We start from the raw sequence: 24,557 nt of genomic DNA on the forward strand, positions 1-24,557 counted from the left end.
TACAGCTAGCACAGTGGAGACCCTGGCAGCAAAAGTAGCTACCACAGTTAATCTTCCATTCTATTGGGCATGATAAATTTAATTCAGTAATTATATACATCTCGATTGGCTTTGAAAATTATAAATTTATAAACTCAAGTTCCAGTTGCTTTTGGGATACTATCCTACAAGGACTCCAACGTACAGTACGGCTCGTTAAGGAAGGGAAAGGCTCAGTTGCCTTTAGCCTACTGGCTATAGGTAAGATAGGACCTCTGTTGGTCTTTTCTGTGTTGAACACAGATTGCAAGCCCAGTGCCACTTTGAGATCTTTGGCAGCAGTTAACTCTGCAGCTCACACATGATTGAGCCAGTATGATAATGAGTATTCAGAGACGGGTAATACCTGGGGGGCACTCACCAACCTAAGACAGAGCACCTGTGTGGCCTGGGCAGGTGTCTCCATGACGGATAAGGTGACCTGCTGACGTCCCATGCAACCCAAGTCAGAAGCTCATTTTTTAATAAAAGGGGGACCTGCAGGGCCCTAGTCCCCATTTTGGGTAACTGTTGCCTTGCTTGCTGACCTTGACCTTGATATCCTCCCTATGTTAATTCCCTGCCAAGTTCCACCCTCCTGAATGCTTAAGGTAAGTTCCTTGTCTGTGTATCCTGAATAATGAGCATTAACAGCTTAGATGCAAGACTGGAAAACATCAGTATCGAACTTCTGCCCTCTGGGGCTCTCCCATTGTGCTGTAAGCCTGCATTTAAGACCTCCTACCCCTTCAAGAAATGACATTCGGCATTTAAAAAAAAAATGGAGGAAGAGCAGACATCTATAATCGAGGCAACAGGAAGGTAGGAGCAGGAGCTCAGGATCATCCTCAGCTACATGATGAGTTTAAGGGCAGCCTGGGCTACATGATGCCCTGTGAAGGTCAAGAGAGTTGAGGCAAAAGAAGGCCATAAGTAATCCTTCAAAGGATTATGGGCAGCTGCTTAACATTAAGAGAAAAATATGTATAGTGATGAAATATGAGAAGGCTATGCTGAGAAACACTGTCATCTCAGATACAATCACCTACAGGTCAGTTATAGCAATCATCCTGATAAAAGAACAGAAAGATATTCAAAGCTATGCATGGAAATCAGAGGGGAACACTGTAGCACACCTGTATCCAGCCCAAATAGCCTCAGGAAATACCTGATATCTCAAGTCTTTTCTAAGTGAAAGGACAGGAACAATGGTTGTTAATAGTACTTTATTCAGTATTGTTTTTAGTAAGCATACAAAACATTTTCACATGCACACCACTCAACTTGTGTGACTTGCTGCCCCATTTCTGTCTGCTACCCCACCAACTTGTCAACACTCCCCCACTTTTCAGGTCCTCTGTGCACTGTGTATCCACCCACCTGTGCATGTGTGTGCCCGCCTGTGCACGTATGTTTAGGTCAGTCACAGGAAAACTTGAAAGTTATTCTGTCCTTCCACTGAGGGTCCCAGGGACTGAACAATCCCAGGTTGTGGGGCTTGCATGCCAAGTGCAGAGCCATCTTGTCAACCCCTAAAACTCATCTCTTTATAAAGCACCCAACCTCTAGTACTTTGTTATAGCAATAGAAAATGGACCAAACACTAAGAAACAAATACTCCAAAACCATTTAATTCTAGGAAGCTAATTTAATAAATAAGGAACCCCAAAGTCTTCAAAGATGCACCAAAAATAAAATGAATAATCAGTCCCATCATTATTCATGGGAAAATTAAAAAGAAAAAAGGGAGAAGAAACAGAGGTTGATAGCCATTCTTTTCACAGAGGTAAATACTGTTTTAATGACTCAATGTCACTGAAAGTTTAGACTAGGAAAGAGGAAAATAGGAGTCCACATTTGCTTTATACAGTGCTGGGAAGTCAATTACCTGTCACACTGTTCAAGAGTGGCTTGCTAAAACGTTGAAGAAATGAAAGACTTCATCTTTGTCATAGACGGCCACTTCAGTGGAACACTCTGTGCACATGACAGGGTGATAGATCTCCTCCACGTCTGTCTCCACGGGACCTTCAGGGTTAGACCTCATCTTCTTAGCACCCCGCTTTTTCTTCCTGTTTTCTGGATTCTTGTATCTTAGAACCTCCTCTCTGTTGACAGAACAATTCATCACAAACATTGCTCTGTACTGAGTCTTGTAGGATTCATGTCTAGAAGGAGAACGAAAAGGAGAGTTTGGATTTAATAGTAGTCATTTTAGATCACATTTGAGAACACCTACATCAACAGCCACCAAAATAAAGATGGGGATTAAATTTGAGAGTCAGCCAGGCACTGGTGGCACACGCCTTTAATCCCAGCACTCGGGAGGCAGAGGCAGGCAGATCTCTGTGAGTTCGAGGCCAGCCTGGTCTATAGAGTGAGATCCAGAACAGGCACCAAAACTACACAGAGAAACCCTGTCTCAAAAAAACAACAACAAAAAAAAACTTTGAGTCATTTATTTACTTATTTCTTTGAGACACACCTACAAAAGCTAACCTAGAACTCACAATCCTCCTGTCTCAACCTTTCAAGTAATGAGAATGCAGGCATGCACCGTCATTCCATGGAGAAATATATTTCTTAAATGGAATGTAAGGTTGGGCACAGTGGCACACACCTTAGATTCCAGCACTCTAAGAAGGCAGAGACAGAGGGGTCTCTGTGAGTTCATGGCCAGCCTGATATACATAGTTCTAGGACAACCAGGGCTACATAGAAACTCTGCCTCAAAAATAAATAGAAGATAGATAGATAGACAGATAGATGATTGATAGATAGATAGATAGATAGATAGATAAACAGATAAATAAATAAATGAAAACATATTGCTGGGCTGGGAATATAGTTCAATGGTAAAGCATGCCCAAAGTCTTGAGGTTTGATCTCTAGCACTGAAAAAATTAATCTTTTTAGAGAGGTTCTCACTATGTATCCCTGACTGGCCTGGAACTCCATATGTAAACCAAGCTGGTCTCATACTCACAGAGATTTGCCTGCTTCTGCCTCCTGATTACCAGGCTCAAAGGCATGTGCCACCATGCCTGGCACCAGCCCTGAAGCTTTTAAAATTTGTTTTCTCCTTTTGAGACAGGTTCTCACTATGTTTCCCTGGCTGGCCTGGAACTCTCAGAGGCCCACCTGAAAGAGACCACTGTACTCACAGACCCCAGATTAGGCATAAACCACACAGAAACACCTGTTTTCACAGAGAGATCCTTTATTAAGTGGGGAAGAAAAGTTAAAGTGGCTGCTTTCTGACTCAGGCAGCAAATGAGCGTGCAGGTGTAATGTTTAAGAGGAGGAAAAGGGAGGTCTGTGCTAGAATGGGCTAGGATACAGTGGTATATCTTGACTGGGCGTGTTAATTAGGTGAACCAAAGGAAGCTTTTGATTGCTGGACTTCAATACTTTGATAGCTGGTCCTTGGTGGTCAGTCTCAGGAGGAGGAAGTGGCCAAATAAGGGGACAGCCCTTAGGGGCTAGCTTTAGGGACGTCACCTAAACAGTAACGGTTTCTAGATAGGCAGAGGAAGCGGAGAAGGGCAAGGCCTGCCAGAGCCACATGCTCCAGCAGACTAGTGGCTGACACTTCAACAAAAGTCAGAAACACCTAATGTTCTGTCTAGAATTATTTGAGGTTTGTATTGTTTTGTTTAAAAAAAAAAAAAAGAAAAGAGCTGGGCGGTGGTGGCGCACGCCTTTAATCCCAGCACTCGGGAGGCAGAGCCAGGCGGATCTCTGTGAGTTCGAGGCCAGCCTGGGCTACCAAGTGAGTCCCAGGAAAGGCGCAAAGCTACACAGAGAAACCCTGTCTCAAAAAACCAAAAAAAAAAAAAAAAGTTTAGGCCCCAGAGAAGCTAGGCAACAAGGAGGACCCTAAGAGGGACACATGGATTACCCTGGGAAGGGGAAATAGATGAGATTTCCTGGGTAAACTGGGGGAAGGGGGGGTATGGAGGGGTGGGAACATAAGGGATCAGGATGGCCGAGTTGGGGGAGGGACAGAGAGGGAGAGCAATGAAAGAGATATCTTGATAGAGGGACATTATAGGGTTAGGCAGAAACCTGGTACCAGGGAAACTCCCAGGAATCCACAAGGATGACCCCAGCTAAGACTCCTAGCAACAGTGGAGAGGGTGCCTGAACTGATCTTTTCCTGTAATCAAATGGTGACTACCCTAATTGTCATTATAGACCTTTCATTCAGTAACTGATGGGAGCAGATGCAGAGAACCAGTCAAGCACCGGGCTGAGCTCCAGGAGCCCAGTTGAAGAGTAGGAGGAGGGAATATATTAGTCTTTAATCTCAGCACTCGGGAGGCAGAGGCAGGCAGATCTCGGAGTTCAAGGCCAGCCTGGGCTACAAAGCAAGTTCCAGGACAGCCAGGGATATACAACAGAGAGAAACCCTGTCTCAAAAAAAATAAATAAATAAATAAAAATAAAAAGATTTATTGTATTTTTATATGTACAACTGTTTTGCCTGTATGTATGTACACCACATGCATGCCTGATGCTTGCAGAGGTTAGAAGAAGGTGCTGGATACTGAGCTGCCCTCTGGGTGCTCAGAACCAAACCTGAGTTCTTACAGATGTGTTTATTTATCGTGTATTCAGTGTTCTGCCAGCATGTATGCCTGCAGGCCAGAAGAGGGCACCAGATCTCATTACAGATGGGTGTGGGCCACCATGTTTGCTGGGAACTGAACTCAGGGCCTCTGCAGCCAGTGCTCTGGACCGCTGAGCCATCTCTCTCCAGCCCATTCTTGTTTCTGAGGCAGGTCCTCACTTTGTAGCTGAGAGCAGTCTTAAACCTATAGCAATCATCCTGTTTGAACCTGCAAGTACTGGGATTATAGACCAGAAGAGGTTTGAATTACTATTAGTGAATAATTGCACTAATAATAGTTTTTTTTTTTTTTTTTTTTTTTGGCTTTTCAAGACAGGGTTTCTTTGTATATCCCTGGCTGTCCTGGAACTCACTCTGTAGACCAGGCTGGCCTCAAACTCACAGAGATCCACCTGCCTCCGCCTCCCAAATGCTGGTATTAAAGATGTGCCTCTCCTCACCCGGCAATAACTATTAATAACTGTTATTTTTAAAAACTGTCCCTTGTGCTCGATTCAATTCAACAGCACATATATTAAAACTGAAACAATACAAAGAAAATTAGCATGCCCCTGTGCAAGGATGACATTAAATTTTTTTTTCTGAGACAGAGTTTCTCTGTGTAGCTCTGTAGCCCAGGCTGGCCTTGAACTCACAGAGCTCCTCCTGCCTCTGCCTCCCAAGTGCTGGGATCAAGGGGTGCACCAACCCTGCCTTGCTCTCGCTCCTGTGTTTTAAGCATCACACTACCAGAGAGATGAACTTTTAGCAAACCCACTCTGTTCTTCAGATTCCTGTAACTGTATCCTATGTTATAGTCACTACTTTTCTACATTTTGGTCAAATAAATGTTTACATAAACAGCAACAACAAAGTCTACTTCTGACTTAAGCAAAGGCCCACCAAACTGTTTTGGTTCCGGGAAAGGCTTGTTGGAGGGTGGGGGTTCGCTCATTTGGGGGCATGTGGTATGTTCACCTCTGTCCTTACCTCTGGCAATCCAGGCACAGTGTGGTCATGCAGGCAGGACAGTTCAAAACGGCATCACTGTTTGGAACCGGCTGCTGTTTCTGATGTGGTCTCCGCAATCCAAAGGCATGATAACTAAAACAGAAAAGTTCATTTGAGAAGGAAAAATACATTAACCAACCAAATCCTGGTTTCTAATAGCACTGTCCAGAAAACAGAATCAGTACTCAGAGAAATGACTAGTTACTTTATTATTATTTATTATTATTGTTTATATTTTTTATCTGTTTTTCTCAGAGAAATGACTAGTTACTTTATTATTATTATTATTATTATTATTATTGTTTATATTTTTGATCTGTTTTTCTTTATGGATATGCATGCCTGATGCCCTGGGAGGTCAGAAGAAGGTGTGATATCTCCAGGAACTGAGAGTCACCATGTGGGCGCTAGAAACCAAACTCAGTGCTCTTAACCGATGAGCCGTCTCTCCAGCACCAGAAATGGGTAATTCTAGGGATCTGGTTTACAAGATCTATCTAAAACACCTTGGAGAGGCAGAAAGTTTAAAAAAAAAAAAAAGTGCTCAAAAATAAACAAAAAAAAAAATGAAATCAAATCAAATTTCAAGGTGACAGAGCCTAACTCCTTAGGTCTGGACTGCACACAGTAATTTTCTTTCAAAGTAGACAGTGTGGTGGGATGTGGTAGTCCATGCCTGAAATCCCAGCACCAGAGACAGAACCAGGGGGATCCAGAGTTCAAAGTCAGTATGAGCTAAAATGAGATGTGTCTCATAAAACCAAACCTGACAACAAACCAAAATCCATAATATCAGTGTGATTGTGAGGAAATCTCAGGTGAATTCTAACAGGAAACTAACTCTTTCTCACACCTGGCCATGATTCAAAATACTTAAGAGACCAAAAACAAGGAAAATCTAAGAAACTATTTTTACGTTTGTAGTCACAAACTTAAGCCAGGCGCTAGTGGCCTTTCACTCCAGCACTCAGGAGGCAGAGGCAGGCAGATCTCTGAGTTCAAGGCCAGCCTGGGCTACAGAGTGAGTTCCAGGACAACCAGAGCTGTTACACAGAGAAACCCTGTCCCCTGTCCCCTGAAAAAACTTAAGTCGGCCAGGCAAGGTGTCCCACCCCTGTGTTCCTAGCAGTACAGAACAACAGCAGGAGATGACTAGTTCAGCCTGGACTATATACACCGTGAGCTCCAGAGCAGCCTGGGGGAGGGGCACGGCACAGCTGGGGAGACGCTTGGTAAAGCACCTGCTGTGCAAAGTTTAAGGCCTGAGCTAAGAGCCCAAACCCACAGAAAGAGCAGGCACACAGGCACGGGCCACTGGAGCTCAGCCGAGCAGAGCTCTGGGTTCAGTAGAGACTGTTATAAAAACTGAAGACAGAGGAGCTGGTAAGATGGCTTGCCAGGTAAAGGCGCTTGCCACTAACATGACAACCGGAGTTCACCCTGGAGAACTACATGATGGAAACAGAACTGACTCCCAGAAGCTGTCCTCTAACCTCCACAAGGATGCCTTGCCATGCATGCACGTAGCAATACTAAATCTTAAATAAATAAATGTAAAGTAAAATAAATTTGGAAAGCTAACGCAGGAAGAACAAAAGCTCCCAATGCCAGCCTGAGCTACACAGTAAATCCCAGGCCAAACCATGCTTCCTCGGAGATCCTGACCCCAAAACAAAATAAAGGAAGTTTCAGGAAGTAAACAGCAGGGGGCGCTGGAGGAAGCAGCACAGGCATAAATCCGAGCGAGGAAAAGGACAGGAAAAGAACTGGAGCTAAGGGTGTGTACAGAGATCCCACAGCAACATCAACCCTCCGGACCTGGAAAACAGACAGCCATCCCCATCTGGACTGAAGCACAACCTCCTAGGCACCGAGGGTAGCTCAGCAGCGTAGTGCCTGCCTAGCATGTACAACAGCGTAAACTCAATCTCCAGCACCACACACACAAGCACACAACAAGTTCATACACAGAATCACCATGAGATCCTCCAAGGCTCCTCCTGTAACCAAAAACACAGAAGTAGGGACTCAAACAAACATCTGTACACTCAGGCCCTCTGAATGGGTGAGACAGTCGATTGGCTTGATCTGTTTGGGAGGCGTCTAGGCAGTAGTACCAGGTCCTGGGCTCATTGCATGAGATAGCTGTTTGAAACCTGGGACTTATGCAGGGACGCTTGGCTCAATCTGGGAGGAGGGAACTGGACCTGCCTGGACTGAGTCTATCAGGTCAATCCCAGTCCTCGGGGGAGACCTTGATCTGGAGGAGGTGGGAATGGGGGGTGTGCTGGGGGGAAGGGGAGGAGGGCAGGAAGGGAGAGAACAAGGGAATCTGTGGCTGTTATGTAGAACTGAATAGTATTGTAAAATAAAAAAAAAATAAAGTTAACTTCTGAACAAAAAAAAAAACATCTGTACACTATGGTGGTATTTTATTTGTACTGAAATGTGATTTTAATTGTATGTTAATAAATAAAGTTGCCCGGAGGTCAGAGCTATTAGCAAGCCATAGGAAAGCAGAGCAGTGGTGGCGTACGCTTATAATCCCAGCACTTGGTAGGCAGAGCTAGTTAAGTCTCTGTGTGTTCAGGAATACAGCCAGCATTGGAGACACACGCCTTTAAGACCTGGAGGGCAGTGATGAAGCAGTCACGTGTTTGGGTTTACAACCAATGAGAAGGCAGAACAGAAAGACTATATAAAGACAAACACACAGGAAGTAGGTCTCTTTCGGAGAGGTCTTGTGGCTTAAGAGGCTAGCTGCAGCAGGTGGTAAGGCTCTTAGCTCTGATCTCTTGGCTTTCTTCTTTGCATTGGTTCTGTGTTTCTTATTTAATAAGACGGTTGGTTACATCTACAGTATACCAGTGTTGCCAACACTACTCATGACAGTCAAAAGGTACTTAGAACACAAACATCCTTTGGTGGGCATCTGGATAAAAAAGTCAAGGTATACACATGCAATGGCACTGCTCAGAGTACTGGGCTACAGTGCAGACGAGCCTGGACAGCACTGTGCTCTTGGGCCTGCAAACTGATGCAAACTTTTAATCTCAGAACCCGGGACTAAAAAACAAAATAACAAAAAACATTTGGGAGGCAGAGGTAGACGGATCTCTGAGTATTCAAGGCCAGCCTGGGCTACATAGTGAGTTCCAAGACATCAAAAAATAAAATTAACAGCAATTTAGATGCTAAAACTCTGCTCTCAAAATAATTTAAAATTATAAAATAAGCCTGGTGGTACATACTCATAATCCTGGCATTTGGGAGGCCAGGAGTAGCCCTGGGACTTCAAGGCCAGTCTGGGACAGACCCTATCTCCATAAACAAAAAAACTTAAAAAAAAAAAAGTTTTAACACGTCTATTAGGGAAAAGTTAGCGTTATCATTGGGCCTGCTAGCACAGGCCCATAACCCCTGCTTCTGATAGAGCTCAGGCAGGAAGACTGCAAGCTCCAGGCCCACGGCCTACAGAGTGACGGGAGCTGGGGAGTTTCTCTCCAGATCCCGCCACCAAGTCCCGCCAGTCCCAGAGCCCACTTATAAAATAAACACGCAGACTCTTACATTATTTAAACTGCTTGACCATTAGCTCAGGCCTGTCATTGTCTAGCTCTTACTTAACCCATTACTCTTATATTTAACCCCTTTCTATTAATCTTTACTTTGCCACGTGGCTCATGGCTTACCGGTAGTTTACATCTTCCTTGTCCTGGTGGCGGCTCCAGCAGTGACTCCTGCCTTCCTGTTTCCTCTTTTCTCCTCTCTGTTAGTCCCGCCTATACTTCCTGCCTGGCCACTGGCCAATCAGTGTTTATTTATACAGAGCGATATCCACAGCAAGTGACTTCAAGACCAGCCTGAACAACTTAATGAGACCTTGTTTTAAAAAGCAAAAAGCAAGGGCTGGAGAGATGGCTCAGTAGTTAAGAGCACTGGCTGCTCTTCCAGAGGTCCTGAGTTCAATTCCCAACCATGACATGATGGATGGCTCACAACCATCAATAGTGGGATCGGATGCCCTCTTCTGGCATAAAGGCATACATGCAGATAGAGCACTCATATACATAAAATAAATAAATAAAATCTTTTTTAAAAAAAGCAAAAAGAAGGTTAAGGATAGAGATCCGTGACACAACACTTGCCCAGTATGCTCAAGAGCCTATGTTCAAACAATTCCTAGTACCATGGGGTGCTGGCAAAAGGCCAGGCATGGTGGCACATAACTCTAATCCCAGCACTTATGAGGTTGAGGAGGGATTGCTGTGCAGAGCAACATACATGAGTCCCAGACCAGCCAGGGCTGCATAGCAAGACCCTGTCTCACAAGAACAATTCTTAAATGAAGAGACTGACTATGACAGTTTAGGTCCATCAATAACTCAACAATTAACTGTTGTGGTGACACAAACTTGTAACTCCAGACAGCATCTGGAAGGTGGAGGCAGCAAGATCAGGAGTTTAAGGCCAGCCCAACTACATACTAAGTTTTGAAGCAGCAGGGGCTACATGAGAATCTATTTTAAAAATAAAGAAAAATTCAGCCAGGTAGTGATGGAGCAGACCTTTAATCCCAGGCAGAGGCAAGTGAATCTGAGTTCAAGGCCAGCCGGGTGCATAGTGTGAGTTCCAGGACAGTCAGAGCTAGACAGACAAACCCTGTCTTGCAAATAAATAAGTAGATAGATAAATAAATAAACAAACAAATGAATGAATAAATAATCAATTACCTGACTAAAATCTGCTGGTTATTTTCAAACAAGCTATTCAAGTTTTTGTCCTCAAATTGTTTTTGAAGTGCTTGTGTGAAAATAAATACAAATACAGTAAACTATGAAAGCAGGGAAAAAGCACTCTTCCTCTAAAGATTACAGGTTTAAATTCTTACCCCCTTCTCTGTGCATCAACCCAGGCTTGGTCTCTGTTGTCTTTCTCAGGGTCATACAGCAGTTCATCATTTGTTGGGATCCTTCGCTGTTTCTTCTTCTTTTTCTTGGTCACATGTGCTAATTTTTAAAAGGTTGAGAATATGGATCAGAATCATGTTTAAAGTTTACAACTCTTTTTTTTTTTTTTGGAGCTGAGGATGGAACCCAGGGCCTTGAGCTTGCTAGGCAAACGCTCTACCATTGAGCTAAACCCCCAACCCTGAAGTTTACAAGTCTTTAATATAAAATGACTCCTGATTCCCATACTGTGTACTTATTCTATTTACATTATCTTTTAAAAGGATGCCTAACACCTTCCTTTAGTTAGCAATCCCAACCCTCGGGAGGTGAGGCAAGAGACCTACCATGCCTGGACTACACAGTGAGTCCCAGGCCACCCTGGCAACAAATATAAAACCTTACCCCAAAAAACATTACATGAAATTAAATAAATACAGCTATTCTTCAAATAAGAGTTTTGTCCAATTAAGACACTAAATTAAAAATAGAGGAGGCGTGGTGGGGCACGCCTATAATCCCAGCACTCCTGAAGCAGAAGCAGGTGAGTTCAAGGCCAGCCTCGTCTAGAGAGATAGTTCCAGGACAGCCAGTCTCAAATGTTGGAGCTTTACCCAGCTGGTCTGCATAAAATGGATGATTGGCCCACAGGCCTGGGTACCAGGTGTCTGAGATGGTCTGCACTTGGCTGTGCTGGGGGAGGAGGTTTTTTGCTCCACCCCTTGGCGTCTCTATAAAAACCCTGGGGCAGAGATAGTCGGGGTCCATTGGAAAAGGTTCCAGGCCCTCTCGAGGCTATCCTGTGTTTTCTTTTTCTCTCCCCTCTATCCTTCTAATATTTCCTGCTGCTTCTACTCAAGAGTACTCTGGGGAAATGTGGGGGGTGGGGGATGGGCCCCTACACTAAAAAACTTAACAAGATAGAGGAGGCCAAAAGGCTAAGTTCAAAATAATGAAAATTCAGTCTCAAAAACCCATTTAAAACTAACTGGGCATGGTGACACACGTTTGTAATCCCAGTGCCTGGGAGACAGAGGCAATGGGATCATGAACTGCCTGCCACCAAGCCTGACACCCTGAGTTCAATGCCTGGAACTCACATGGTGCCAGAGAGAACTGACTCTCACAGGTTGTCTTCTACAGCCACACAGGAGTTGCAGAATGAACTCCCATAAACACACACATATTGTTTGTTTGGTTTGGTTTTTCAGGACAGAGTTTCTCTGTGTAGCCTTGGCTGTCCTGGATCTCACTCTGTAGACCAGGCTGGCCTCAAACTCAAAGAGATCCACCTGCCTCTGCCTCCCGAGTGCTGGAACTAAAGGCAGGTACCACCACAGCCAGGCCAGAATAATTTAATTAAATAAAAAAGAATGCCAGAATGTGCTTTGGGCCTTGTGGAGCCTGAGCTGGCCTCAAACTCACTATGTAGTCTAAGATGATGCTAAACTTCTGAGACCCCTCCCTGCCTTCACTTCGCAAACACTAGGATTATGGGTGTGCACTCAGTTTTATCACTACTGGGGATCACCTTTGGGGCTTTGTGTATACCAGGCAAGCAGTCCCATAGACTGAGCTCCATTCTTAGCCCTAGGAACCACTCCTCACATATAAGCTCGCCACAGCTCTCAAAGACTCAGGCCAGTCTGGGCTGCAGAGTGAGTTCTAGGTCAGATGGGGATACACTCTGAGACCATCTCTCAAATAAACACTAAAATCAGAACAAAAATATTTAAAACTGAAAAGGTAATTCTTTTAAGGTTTATTGCTTTTTATTTTATGTATATGAGTGTTTTGCCTAAATGTATCCAGATACACTCCATGAATGCTTAATGCTTGCTGAGGCCAAAAAGCGGGTCCTCTGGAACTGGAGTTATGGATAGCTGTGAGAGTTAATGTGAGTTCTGGGAACTGAACCCAGGCCCCCTACAAGAACAGCTTGTGCTCTTAACCTCTGGACCATCTCTCTAGCCCAGCGTTTCTCAACCTGTGGGTTGCGACCACTGCTCTAGCCCCTTGCCTAACATTCTTGAGGACCCAAAGTACTTAAAACAAAACAAAAAGGCAGACTTCTAAAACTATGCTCTTAGGTAGGTGTGGTCCTTTAATCCCAGCACTGTAGGGTGGAGGGTAGTAGGGCAGGACAGAGGCAGCCGGGTCTCTGTGAGCTGGAGGCCAGCCTGATATATGTAACAAATAGGTGGAGGTCAACATAAAAACCTAAGAGCCAGATGGTGGTGGCACACATCCCTGAAGGGGATGTCTGAGTTCAAGATCAGCCTGGTCTACAGAACAAGTTCCAGGACAGCCAAGGGCTACAGAGAAACCCTATCTTGAAAATAGGGAGAAAAAATATTTTATATATTTATATTTTATATATATATGTATACACTCACACCCATACACATATCTATATATACACATGTATGTGTGCATGTATATAAACATGCATGTCCACACATAAATACATAAATATAATACATATATTTGTGTGTGTGTGTGTGTGTATATATATATATAGATATAGATATAGATATAGATATAGATATAGATATAGATATAGATATGGTGGCAAATGCCTTTAATCCAGTGGTTCTCAACCTTCCTAATACTTTGATCCTTTAATACAGTTCCTCATGTTGTGGTGACCCCCAACCATAAAATTATTTTCATTGCTACTTCATAACTGTAATTTTGTTACTGTATGAGTCATAATGTAAATATCTGATAAGCAGGATTTGCAGCTACAAAATGAACATAATTAAAGCACAGTGATTAATTACAAAAACAATATGTAATTATATATTGTGGAATATTTATTTTTAATTACAAATAAACAAAATTTTGTCTTGAAGCATGGTGTAGTGAGGGTAACAATCTTAAAATAACAACAGTAAACTACACTGCTACATTTTGCGACAGTGTGTATAAAAAGCTAACCTCAGTGCAAAGGTTGAGACTGCTGCTTGCTCACCAGATCAGAAATTCTCAGGGCAGTCTTTGCAAGAGCACAGTCTGCTTCTGTATTTAGACTTGATAACCAGTAAGCTAGAACACCTGTTTCACAAAGATATGTTGCTGGAAATGGAAGAAGGCGCAACTCAGTCTCAGAGAAAAAAGGAAATGACTGCAGACACTCGATCCAGAATTCTGTAATGGCATCGTAGAGATGTCAGTTCTCACTGCATGGCTGTTTAAGTTCAGTGAATTCCTCGTTTGCTGTCTCAGGAATACCTTCAACCTGACTGTGAATGGACTTCTGGCAGAGGCAAATGGGTGTCTGGTAGATTTGGAAAAGATGATGAAATTTCATGTGCAAGTGTTCTTTCACAGAAATTACCATCCTAATCCTTCTGTCTGGTTCACTGTCATGTTCCTCAAAGAAGACAGCTTAGGTAGGCAACATGTGAATTCTGTTATCATTTTTTGTTTTGTTTTGTTTTGTTTTGTTTTTTGCCAAAGCTGAATTTTCATTTGGAATGATCGGATCTTTTCAGACAAATCCAGGCACGCTGCATTTGGTCCTTGCAGTGATAAATTTAATTCATTCAAGATGGCAAAGATGTTGACCAAGTAAGCTGTTTTCTGCAATTCATTTTCATCACTGAAAAGTGCTTCCAACTGTGGTCTTGCTGTCTGAGGGGGCTGGAGAGGTGGCCTAGCGGTTAAGAGCACTAGCTGCTCTTCCAGAGGTCCTGAGTTCAATTCCCAGCACCCACATGGTGGCTCACAACCATTTGTAACGGAATCTGATGCATGCCTTCTGGTGTGCATGAAGACAGAGCATTCATGTACATAAAATACATAAGTAAATAAGTCTAAAAAAATTGAGTTCATTACGAAGCTCAAAAACACGTTTTAAAACTTTTCCTCTGGACAACCATCACAGTTTAGTGTGAAATAGCAGAGCTTTGTTCCGAGTATCCAACTCCCTGCAGCTGTAAAAACAGTCGACTGTCTAAAGTGCTCTCACATTGACAAACTGACAGAACTTATGACATTTGCCATGACTTCTTGTAACCCGTGCGGCAGCATCTTCACTGCTGATATTCGCCCGTAAATCACACAGTGAGGCCCGATGACTGTGGTGCCTCACTGAGCACCACACTGAAGTCCAGATCGGCACCCTAGCACAGCTGGAGCACCGTCTGTGCCAACACCACAAACCCTTTCCCAAGAGACCTCCCGCTCTTTCAGAAATGAACCGTGTCAAATACTTCACGTGCAGTGGTTGTTGATTCAAGAGCTCTGCAAAAAAGACACTCATCTCTAACGTCGCCATCATTAATATACCTCCTGTAAACCAGTAACTGTGAACAGTTTGCAATGTCTGTGGACTCATCGAGCTGGATAGTAAATAATGGAGCGGAGCAGATTGATTTCCTGGACTCCCTGATCAAGAATACCAGCAGACATGCCATCCATTCTTCTGCAGACAGTGTTCTTAGATAAGGACACTGCATTAATCATGCAACAAGGTCATCTCAGATCATAACTTGGACACTGTCTTTGGCCACGGGCAACAGTAAATCCTCAGCAACGGTGTGAGATGTCATAGCTGTGGCGAGTCTGAGTGCCACCAAACATGAAGCTTCAATGGCTGCTCTATTTTGTTTGTGGTATTTGCCACCAGTGTCAATTTTGGCTTTCCTTTTTGGGGGGGTTTCTTTGAGACAGAGTTTCTCTGTGTAGTCATGGCTGTCCTGGAACTCGCTCTGTAGCCCAGGCTGACCTAAAACTCATAGAGATCCACCTGCCTCTACTTTCCAAATGCTGGGATTAAAGGCGTGCACCACCACCGCCTGACAAGTCTGGCTTTCTTGAGTCCATCAGCTTTGCTTCTAAATTAGTTGGCAGAGCTCAGAGGCTCGCTATCAAAATGGCATTTAGTTTGTTCACCTTCATAGACTTTGCTAATAGAACTTCACAATAAATAACACATTGTGAGTTCTAAATTTCTGCTGTAATTACCATACTGTAAAAAAATCTTCACTATGGTTTCTTAACATTTTTCTGTATATAATCTATTGTCATAGGATGGTTTTCTAATGAAAACAATATATAACAATAGCTTTTATAAGACAAAAGATGATACATAGCATATTTCAGTCAATGCAGTTCATTAAAATTTCCTATGACTGGCCAGGCATAGTGGTGCACACCTTTAATCCCAGCACTTGGGAGGCAGAGGCAGGTAGATCTCTGTAAGGTTAAGCCCAGCCCAGTCTACAAAGTGAGTTTCAGGACAGCTAGAGATGTTATACAGAGAAGCCCTGTCTCAAAAAAAAAAAATTCTATGATTTACCATTCTGTTTTTTGTTGTTTTGTTGTTACATACCTGTTACTATCTACTATCAATAGGGGGGCAGTATTCACATCAACCACAGCAGAATATAAAAGACCGATCGGCAGCCAGATACAGTTCCAATGGTACAGATTTTTTTCTTGCAGTAGTTGATGGTTTTACATTTACCCAGTAATTACAATTCATCCAGTGTAGTTTTACTTCCAATACTGCTGCTTTCGGCACTCAGCTGCTCTCTACACAGGTGCCATGGGTCTACACAAGTACATCACTGCACCAAACCTGCCGCACACACCTTCGTTTGTTAGGGTGTATGTGAAGGGTTGGTACTCACATGTGGTCTCAGTTCCTAAGAACAACAGTGTTTTCTGATGGTCTCAGACGACCCCTGTGAAAGGGGTCATAACCCCCATGGTGAGAACTGCTGTCGTAAATGCACACATCTGCACCCCCTGCCTTTCTCACTAACCAATTCTGCACCTCCATCAACAACACACAATGTCTTTCTTTTTTTTTCTTTTGAGACCGGGTCTTACTGTGTAGCTCTGGCTGGCCTACCTCTGCCTCCCTGAGTGCTGGGACTAAAGATGTAGCCACCACACTTGGCTTAGTCTATAGTTTCTTAAAAATAAACTTTAAATAGAGGAGCTGGAAAGATGGCTTAGCAGTTAAGAGCACTGGCTGCTGTTCCAGAGGACCCAGGTTTGATTTCCAGCACCCACATGGTGGCTCACAAACATCTCTAACTCCAGTTCTGGGGAATCTAACATCCTCTCCAGGCCTCCAAAGGCACCAGGCATGCACATGGTGCACAGCTATACATGCAGGCCAAATACCCATTAACATAAGATTAAAAAAAATAAAACTCAAATGAAAAAGCTAGTATCAAGTAACTGTAAGGCAGATATTATTCATAAAATGCACTGCTAAACAAAAAGGTACTCACCTGCTTTGTCTTCATCCTCAGAATCCGAATCAAAATAAATGTCGTCATAGTACTTTGCGGTAACTCCTCCACCACTCCCAACTCCTGAGGAAGTCCCTACCAAACCAGAAGAAAGTTTACAAACTAAACCACATCTGATCCCCAAGAAAACAAAAGGCCTCCATATATATCTCCATCACCTCAAATAGCATTAATTTATTCACAATCTCATTTGTGTGTCAATATGTTTATTGGTATTACCAGTGACTTATGTGGTATCTGTGTCCTATGCACAAATAGGGAATTACTCCTTGACGAGTTTTCCAATTAGGAGAAAATCACTCTTTCTCCCCAAAAATCCAATTAAAATTTAAATGCTGTATTTCCAGGTTTTCAGCATATATATTCTATATACCTTTTTTTTTTTATTTAAAAAGCTGCATATTTATTTCGCTTTCTGACTCTGTGCTTGTGCCTTCGACACCTTCACAACAATTTTCTGCTCCTCAATAAGGAAAGCCCGCTTGATCCTGTCACGGACACACTTGGCACACACGGACCCACCATAGGCCCTGCTGACATGCTTCATCTTAGACATCCTCCTAAGGACTTTCGGTCTCACAGCACGAACCCCTCGAAGCCTGCCTAGGCACACACCGCATGCCGATTTAGGTGCTTTTCCAACCTTCTTGGTATAAAGGTAACCAATCCTGTTGCCAGGGGTTCGAGACAGCCTGGTTTTGTCAGAGGCTGTGTTGTAGGAAAGCCTACGACGGTATGTCAAACGCTGGACCATTCTGAGTGCCTCTAAGCACCGTCCCCGGAAGAGGAAAAGGAAAGGGCGGCTTCTACATACCTTTTAATTCACAATACAAATAGCTGTGGGGAATAGGAAAGGGATGTCTTGCTTCAAGGGGCATCAGACAAGATGATGGACCAAGAGCAAACTTCCTCTCTCCAGCTTGTCTTCACATGCCTGTGTCCCTGACTCTTCCTCTGCTTCAATTACATCTTTCAGTTCTTAAGTTATAACACAACATGAAAACCAGTTCTGGCCAGTCCTACTTATACAAACCAATTTTTGGGTCAAGTAAATTATACATAAAGAGCTAAAAAGAAATATGTTTATTACTCACTACAAAGAGACAGGAATTTGCAGTGACATGCCATTAAATCTGCCATCAAACCCTAAAAATGTTTTGTATGCTTGTAGTTTTCTGGTTTTTTTTGAGACAGGGTTTCTCTGTGTAGCCCTGGCTGTTCTGAAACTCACTGTGTAGACCAGGCTGGCCTCAAACTCAGAGATCTGCCTGCCTCTGCCTCTTGAGTGCTGGGATTAAAGGCATGTGCCACTACGCCCGGCATGTGTTAAACACTACAAAAGGAAATAATACATGTACTTGCTACTAAATAGTATCTTTCCAATAACACATGACACATGTCAGTCATTAGCGAAAACTGTGGTAGAAATTGTCAGGCACATTCATTCCTTCATTTAGTAAGTACTGTATTAATCAGACCCATTCATGCAGATCTGCCACCAGCTACTCCGGAGGCAGAGGCAGAAGGATCATGTAGGCTACAGTGAGTTCAAGACCAGACTGAGTAACTTGGCCAGACCCTGTTTCAAAATTTTAAGAGGCTGGGTTGTAACTTGGTGGTAGAACATTTGCCTAGTAAACACAAGACCCAGGTTTACCCCCATCACCACCCATCATTCATGTGCTTCGCGCGCGCGCGCACGCACACGCACACACAAACACAGTGATTCTTGAGTACCTGTCCCCATAGAGGATAACTTATCCTCCATCGTTTTGATGGTAGAGTTTAGTTCGGCTTCCATTTCCTTTTCAAATTCGTCTTCACTAGATGACTCACTTTCTCCAGTAAGACATTCCCGGATGAGTTTTCGTTTTTGGTCAGGAGTTCCATGTAAAAGCACATCCACTTCATCTTCAGAACTAGCATACATTTAAAGCACAGGGAATATGAATATTAAAATATTTTTTAATTTACTTACTTTATGTATATAAGAGCTTTATCTGCATGTATGCTTTTATGCCAGAATAGGGCATCAGATACCACTATAGATGGTTGTGAGGCACCATGTGGTTGCTGGGAATTGAACCCAGGACCTCTCTGGAAGAGCAACCGCTGAGCCATCTCTCCAACCCCGAATATTAAAAATATTAAAATCAGGGCTGGGATGTGGCATAGCGGTAGAGCACTCACGTAGCATGTGCAAGGCCCTAGGTTTGAAGTGTAGCATCACAAAACAAAATAAAATCACTTAAAAGTTCTATCATCTTATTGCTCAACAGCAAATATAAGTTTTACAAATTTACATCTGACATACCTATCACATTACATATAGCAATGATCATTAGTAGGCAATACATCAGCTAATCCTTCCAATTTTCAGGGGTTTTGTTCTTTTTTTGTTGTTGTTGTTGTTGTTGGTTGGTTGGTTGGGTGTTTGTTTGGTTGGTTTTGGTTTTTCGAGACAAGATTCCTATGTAGTCCTGCAACTCATCTGTAGACCAGGCTGGCCTCAGATTCAGAGATCCACCTGCCTCTGCCTCCTGAGTGCTGAAATTAAAGGTGTGTGTCACTACTGCCTGGCTTCTTCTTTCGTGTGTGTGTGTGTGTGTGTGTGTGTGTGTGTGTGTGTGTACCTGCTTGTAGGTATATCTGTGCATCAACTGTGTTGCCTGGTGCCCACAGAGGCCAGAAAAGGGCACTGGATCCCCTAGAACTGGAGTTACAGTTAGATGGTTGTGAGCTGCCATGTGGTTGCTGGGAATCGAACCCAGGTCCTCTAGAAGAGCAGCCAATACTCTTAACCACTGAGCCATCTTTCCATCCCTCTTTCCAACCTCTTGTGTTATCACACTGCTTTCCAATACTTGTACCAAGTCATAATTCTATCAACTAATTAAAGCTTACTTCACAGAACTGAGAGTTTTACTTAGACAAAATATATACGCAATTAATATAGTTAATATATCAACATAAAATATAAAGCAATTAAATATTATGATTTAAAAGACACAGTGCTCCAGAAACTGTAAAAGGAGAAAACTATGTACAATAATTATTTTTTCCTGGTGCTGGTAAGTGAACCCAAGGCTTCATGCAGACTGGGCAGCTGCTCTACCCCTGAGCTACATCGCTAGCCCCATGAAACTTACGCTACATTCCAAATTCTCCTAAACAGTTTCTGTCGATTTATATTGCCTTCTGTGATTAGTTTCCTTTCAACAGAATTATAATAGAATTAAATCAGAAATTAGGAGGAATAAAACAACAAAAATGAATTAAGTTGGGGCCAGCAAGATAGCTCATCGGCAGGTACCTGTCACCAAGTCTGTGATGACCTGAATTCAATCCCTAGGATCCTCATGCCACATACACAAATTTAAGGAAAAAATGTTATTTAAAATATTTAAATTAATTAAGTCAGACGTGGTGGTGGGAACCCATAATCCCACACTTAGGAGGCCGAGGGTGAAGAGTTCAAGAGCATCATCAGCTGCACAATGGAGTCAAAGCCGGCCCTGGGCTACCACAGACCCTGTCTCAAACAAGAACAAATTAAATGTCTAAGACCTTTCTACTACAATATGAAGAGCATACACGATAATAAGGATGGGGCTGTAACTGAGTTGGAAGAGTGCTTGCCTGGCAGGCACAAGGCTGGGTCTGAGCGCCAGCATCACATAAAACACTTGAGAAATGGAAGCAGGAGGATCAGAAGTCACTAGCCTGGGATATATGAGATGCTGTATCAATAATAATAGCAGATTCTTCATAAGCAGAATATTCCTGACTTCTGTTTTCTTTTTCTTTTTTTGTTGTTTTTTGAGACAGGGTTTCTCTGTGGAACAGCCCTGGCTGTCCTGGAACTCACTCTGTAGACCAGGCTGGCCTTGAACTCACAGAGATCCATCTGCCTCTGCCTCTCAAGTGCTGGGACTAAAGGGTATATCAACCACCACCGCCCAGCTTGACTTTTGTTTTCTTACTGAACAATGCTTTTTAAGGCTCCACCAGAAAGTTAATCAGAAAAATGAAATTCACTCCAGTGAATTTTGCTGATGACTACAGGAAGGTTGCTTGTCTGTCTGCCTGTTTGAGACAGGGTGTCACCGTGCAGCCTGACTGCCCTAAATTTACAGAGCCTCCCAAGAGCCAGGATTAAAAGCAAGTGCCACCACACCTGACAATGGCTAAGGTTTTAACCAGAATCTATTCCCAAGAAATGCCTTAAATTGGCCAGCACGCTAGACTCCCCTATTACTCCCACCGTTACAACTATTTTCACTTAACTCCACCTCCAGCAACATATGTCAAGGATGCCCTGGCCTCAAAACTGTCTCCTGTCTCTCCTCCCTCTCATCCATCCTACCAGCAGAATGCACTCCTAAAGGATTCTCATCACGTCACCACCCAACTCAGGCGCCAGTTCTCTGAGCACAGCATTCAAAACAGCCTTCCACAACGTAGCTCCAACCTACCTTCCCACCTGACTGCTCCCTACAAAAACCCTCTATGTCCCTACCCAAAAGGCCAGTACTGCTCAGGCCAGAAGACTGTTCCTATGCTCTAGTCTGACCAAAATATAAAGCACATATTATTTGCCAGGTGGTGGTGGCACACAACTTTAATCCCAGCACAGGGGAGACAGAGGTAGGCAGATCTCTGAGTTCGAGACCAGCCTGATCTACAAAGCAAGTTCCAGGACAGCCAGAACTACACAGAGAAACCCTGTCTCAAAAAAAAAATAAAAAAATAAAAATAAAAACTAAAAACAGCATCAAGAGGGGAGCTAGATACGATGGTGCACCCCTGTATCTGAGGAGGCAGGAAGGGAAAAAAGAGCTAATGTGGTGACACACACCTATAAGGCAGGAAGACTGCAGAAGTCTGAGGCCAGCCTGACACATGAGGACCAAGAACAGAGAGGAAGGAGAACAGCATTCTTGCCGGCAGTAAACGGGATCCTTGTACTCCCATGTTCTGTATCTTCGCTGTTTTCAGTGTTCACATCATGTCTGCTGTTATGTGTGCAAGTGCATTTGGAAGGCAGAAGACAACTTTGAGAAACTGCTTCTTGCCTTTTGCCTTGTGGAGGAAGGGTCTTTCTTGTTTCTGGCAGTATATGACAGGTTAGCTGTCCTCAAGCCTCTGATGGCATCCGTCTCCACCTCCCATCTCACCACAGAAGTGCTGGGATTAAAGACAGAGGACTACCACACCCAGCTTCTTACATGAGTTCAGGGGCTAGAACTCAGGTCCTCAGGCTCGCACAGCAAGTGCTATTACAAGCTAAACCGGCTTCCCAGCGGGCATGCCGTAATTTTCTGCAGTGGTTCTCAACCCATGTCCACAACCCCCTTCCTGCATATACATATTTACAGTATGCTTTATAACAGCAAAATTATAAAGTAGCAATTGTAGCAAGAAGATTTAATAGAATCATTGTATCTACCATTAGAATAAAATAGTTGTTCTTCATTGTATCTAAGGGAAACTTCAAAATGAATAGTTGTTTTCTAGGAATACTTTGACGTTGAAGAAATCATTATGGAAAACAGTGAGGTTTGCTGCTATCTATAGGGTTGTCTTTCTGAAGGAGCTTTAGAGCCTTTGCATGGCTTTGGTCACAAGATGCTCCGGGCACACCTGGATACCTCGGATTACTGGGTACTGCAAACAGTACACAGTAAGGACTAAAGGGGCCCAGGTGTGATGTTTTCTTCAGAAGGACATGTGATTTTAGATCAGGGGCTTAGGGTGGGGAACTTGTTTTACTCAAAAAAACAATTCTGTGTAACAGTCAATAAATACATCTTCGTACAGTGATTCAGGGCTCAGTTCATAGAAACTGCTCCTCCCTGCTGCCAGAAAGCCTAAAATTCATCTTGGAGTGACCTTCTTTCTTTGACCAACCCACACAACACAGAGCACCCAGACAGCAACAAAATAATTTTATGGTTGAGGGTCACCACAACATGAAGAGCCATATTAAAGGGTCCCTGCATTAGGAAGGTTGAGAACCACTGTTGTAGAATCTGGGTTAATAGAGGAGTAAACAAGCCAGGTGTGTGTGTGTGTGTGTGTGTGTGTGTGTGTGTGTGTGTGTGCGCGCGCGCGTTAACACCAGCACTTGGAAGCAAAGGCAAGTGGATCTCTGAATTCAAGGCCAACCTGGTCTACAGAATGAGTTCCAGGCCAGGCAGAGCTACACAATGAGACCGTGTCTCAAAACTAAAATTTAAATTAAAAAAAAAAGAAACATATAGATAAAAATATCCTGGGTTTAATACTCAGCCAAGGTTAAAAGGGGGGGGGGGATAGATGTGTGTTAAGTAAAAACACTCCAAGTTCCCTCAAGTAGGATTAAATACTCCCTTTCCAAAAGTAGCACAGAACTTCATCTGTGCCTACCAGAGGTCATCTACGATGGCCTTCGAAGACACGCACTTCATTCCCCGTTGTAAGACAAGTCAATGGAAGACAAGAACTTTGTATTTATCTCTGTCACAACCCAAAAGGACTCCCCGCTCAGTATTCCGTTATTTCTATTTGACAGTCTTCCCGATGAGTTCTTCCTGCTAAGGCCCGTGGCCCTCCCTCACCAGTTGGTTCCACGCTCGTCTCTCCATTGACAGACGCGAAGCCGAGAGCCGACTTGCCTTCAGTCACAGTGCTAGGAAGCGGCAGGCAGCAGGGCTCCATCTGAGGACTTACGCCCGGGGCCCCCGAGATTCCGGAACACCCCTTCTTCCCGCACTGCTGTCCATCCTGGCTCCCCAGAGGCTGAGCAGCCTCCCCAGGCACCCCCGAGGCTCCTACAAGCCAAGCGGGCGGCGCGGCGCCCAGGCTCGGCCGGCGCGGCGAGCGCGACGGCCTCGGCCAAGGCCGGGCGGACCCCGCGGGGCGGCGGCCCACCTGCTCAGAGCCGGCTCCTCGTCGCTCGGCTCTTCCACCGCGTAGGGGTCGTAGTCGTCCTGGAGCCGGTTCATGGCGGCCTAAGGGAGCCTGCGGGGACCACGGACGGTCCCCGGGTCTGCGTACTCCGCGGGCTCCCTCCCTAAAGCGTCCCGAGACTCGACTTCCGCTCGTAACCCCGAGTCCTTCCGGTGCGCCTGCGCAGGCCTTCCCAAGCTGCCAAGCGGGGACGGGATCACGTCGGTACTTTGCGTTTTCCTTACCGCTGAAAACAGAAGTTGTCTTTGTTTTGTTTGGGGTTTTTTTGTTTTGTTTTTTTGGTTTTTGGAGACAGGGTTTCTCCGTGTAGTTTTGGTACCTGTCCTGGATCTCACTCTGTAGCCCAGGCTGGCCCCGAACTCACAGAGATCCGTCTGGCTCTGCCTCCCGAGTGCTGGGATTAAAAGCGTGCGCCACCACCGCCCGGCCAGCAGTTGTCTTTTTATGGATTTTCGTTGTTGCTGCTTTAGTTTCTGAGACGGTCTCACGGGGCTCACTGACGTGAAACTCGCCGTGTAGCCCAGGCTGACTTCGCTCCGCCCACCTTGACCTGCGGAGCGCTGAGATTACAGTTGTGTGCCACCATCCAGTCTGATTTCTTTCTTCCAAGTTGCTATCTTGGCCTTTCCCCCCAGGTTTTTATTAGGCTTAGTGACTGTGTGCAAATAAATGATAGACCTCAGAAAAATACCATGGAAAAAAACCTATTTTCTATAAGTACTTGAACATTACAAGGGTGAATCT

General features: G+C 44.1%; 2 protein-coding genes and 1 non-coding gene across 4 annotated transcripts; 1 reads left to right on the forward strand and 2 right to left on the reverse strand.

Annotated features, from left to right (window-relative positions):
- Window positions 1-1,646: 1,646 nt before the first annotated feature.
- On the reverse strand, window positions 1,647-23,952 carry LOC114693366 (E2F associated phosphoprotein). Of its 2 annotated transcripts, XM_037210546.1 has the most exons (7): window positions 23,775-23,952; window positions 18,600-18,781; window positions 16,842-16,937; window positions 10,533-10,650; window positions 7,619-7,641; window positions 5,621-5,734; window positions 2,094-2,186 (listed from the first exon to the last, which is right to left on the reverse strand). In XM_037210546.1, the coding sequence occupies exons 1-6, from the start codon at window positions 23,846-23,848 to the stop codon at window positions 5,664-5,666; spliced, it is 564 nt and encodes a 187-aa protein (XP_037066441.1). In that variant the 5' UTR covers window positions 23,849-23,952; the 3' UTR covers window positions 2,094-2,186; window positions 5,621-5,663. The 2 variants fall into 2 exon arrangements, with proteins under 2 accessions (XP_028725535.1, XP_037066441.1); XM_028869702.2 differs by lacking the exon at window positions 7,619-7,641 and having other exon boundaries at window positions 1,647-2,186; window positions 23,775-23,950.
- Window positions 5,137-5,247, forward strand: LOC114693425. The gene has a single exon (XR_003734547.1). It is a non-coding gene; the product is annotated as a U6 spliceosomal RNA (small nuclear RNA).
- Window positions 16,944-18,106, reverse strand: LOC114693367 (60S ribosomal protein L34-like). Its single transcript, XM_037210547.1, has one exon. The coding sequence runs from the start codon at window positions 17,614-17,616 to the stop codon at window positions 17,266-17,268; it is 351 nt and encodes a 116-aa protein (XP_037066442.1). The 5' UTR covers window positions 17,617-18,106; the 3' UTR covers window positions 16,944-17,265.
- Window positions 23,953-24,557: the final 605 nt, after the last annotated feature.

Source organism: Peromyscus leucopus, chromosome 14 (genome assembly GCF_004664715.2).
Source record: "Peromyscus leucopus breed LL Stock chromosome 14, UCI_PerLeu_2.1, whole genome shotgun sequence".
Taxonomy (NCBI): Eukaryota; Metazoa; Chordata; class Mammalia; order Rodentia; family Cricetidae; genus Peromyscus; species Peromyscus leucopus.

Excerpts from the sequence above, each read along its gene's own strand:
- LOC114693367 (XM_037210547.1), bottom strand. The coding sequence starts at position 17,616 with ATGGTCCAGCGTTTGACATACCGTCGTAGGCTTTCCTACAACACAGCC.
- LOC114693366 (XM_028869702.2), bottom strand. The coding sequence starts at position 23,848 with ATGAACCGGCTCCAGGACGACTACGACCCCTACGCGGTGGAAGAGCCG. Across the intron at positions 18,782-23,774 it reads GAGGAGCCGGCTCTGAGCAG|TTCTGAAGATGAAGTGGATG; the intron begins GTGGGCCGCCGC and ends AATGTATGCTAG. Across the intron at positions 2,187-5,620 it reads CTGTGCCTGGATTGCCAGAG|ACATGAATCCTACAAGACTC; the intron begins GTAAGGACAGAG and ends TTCTCCTTCTAG.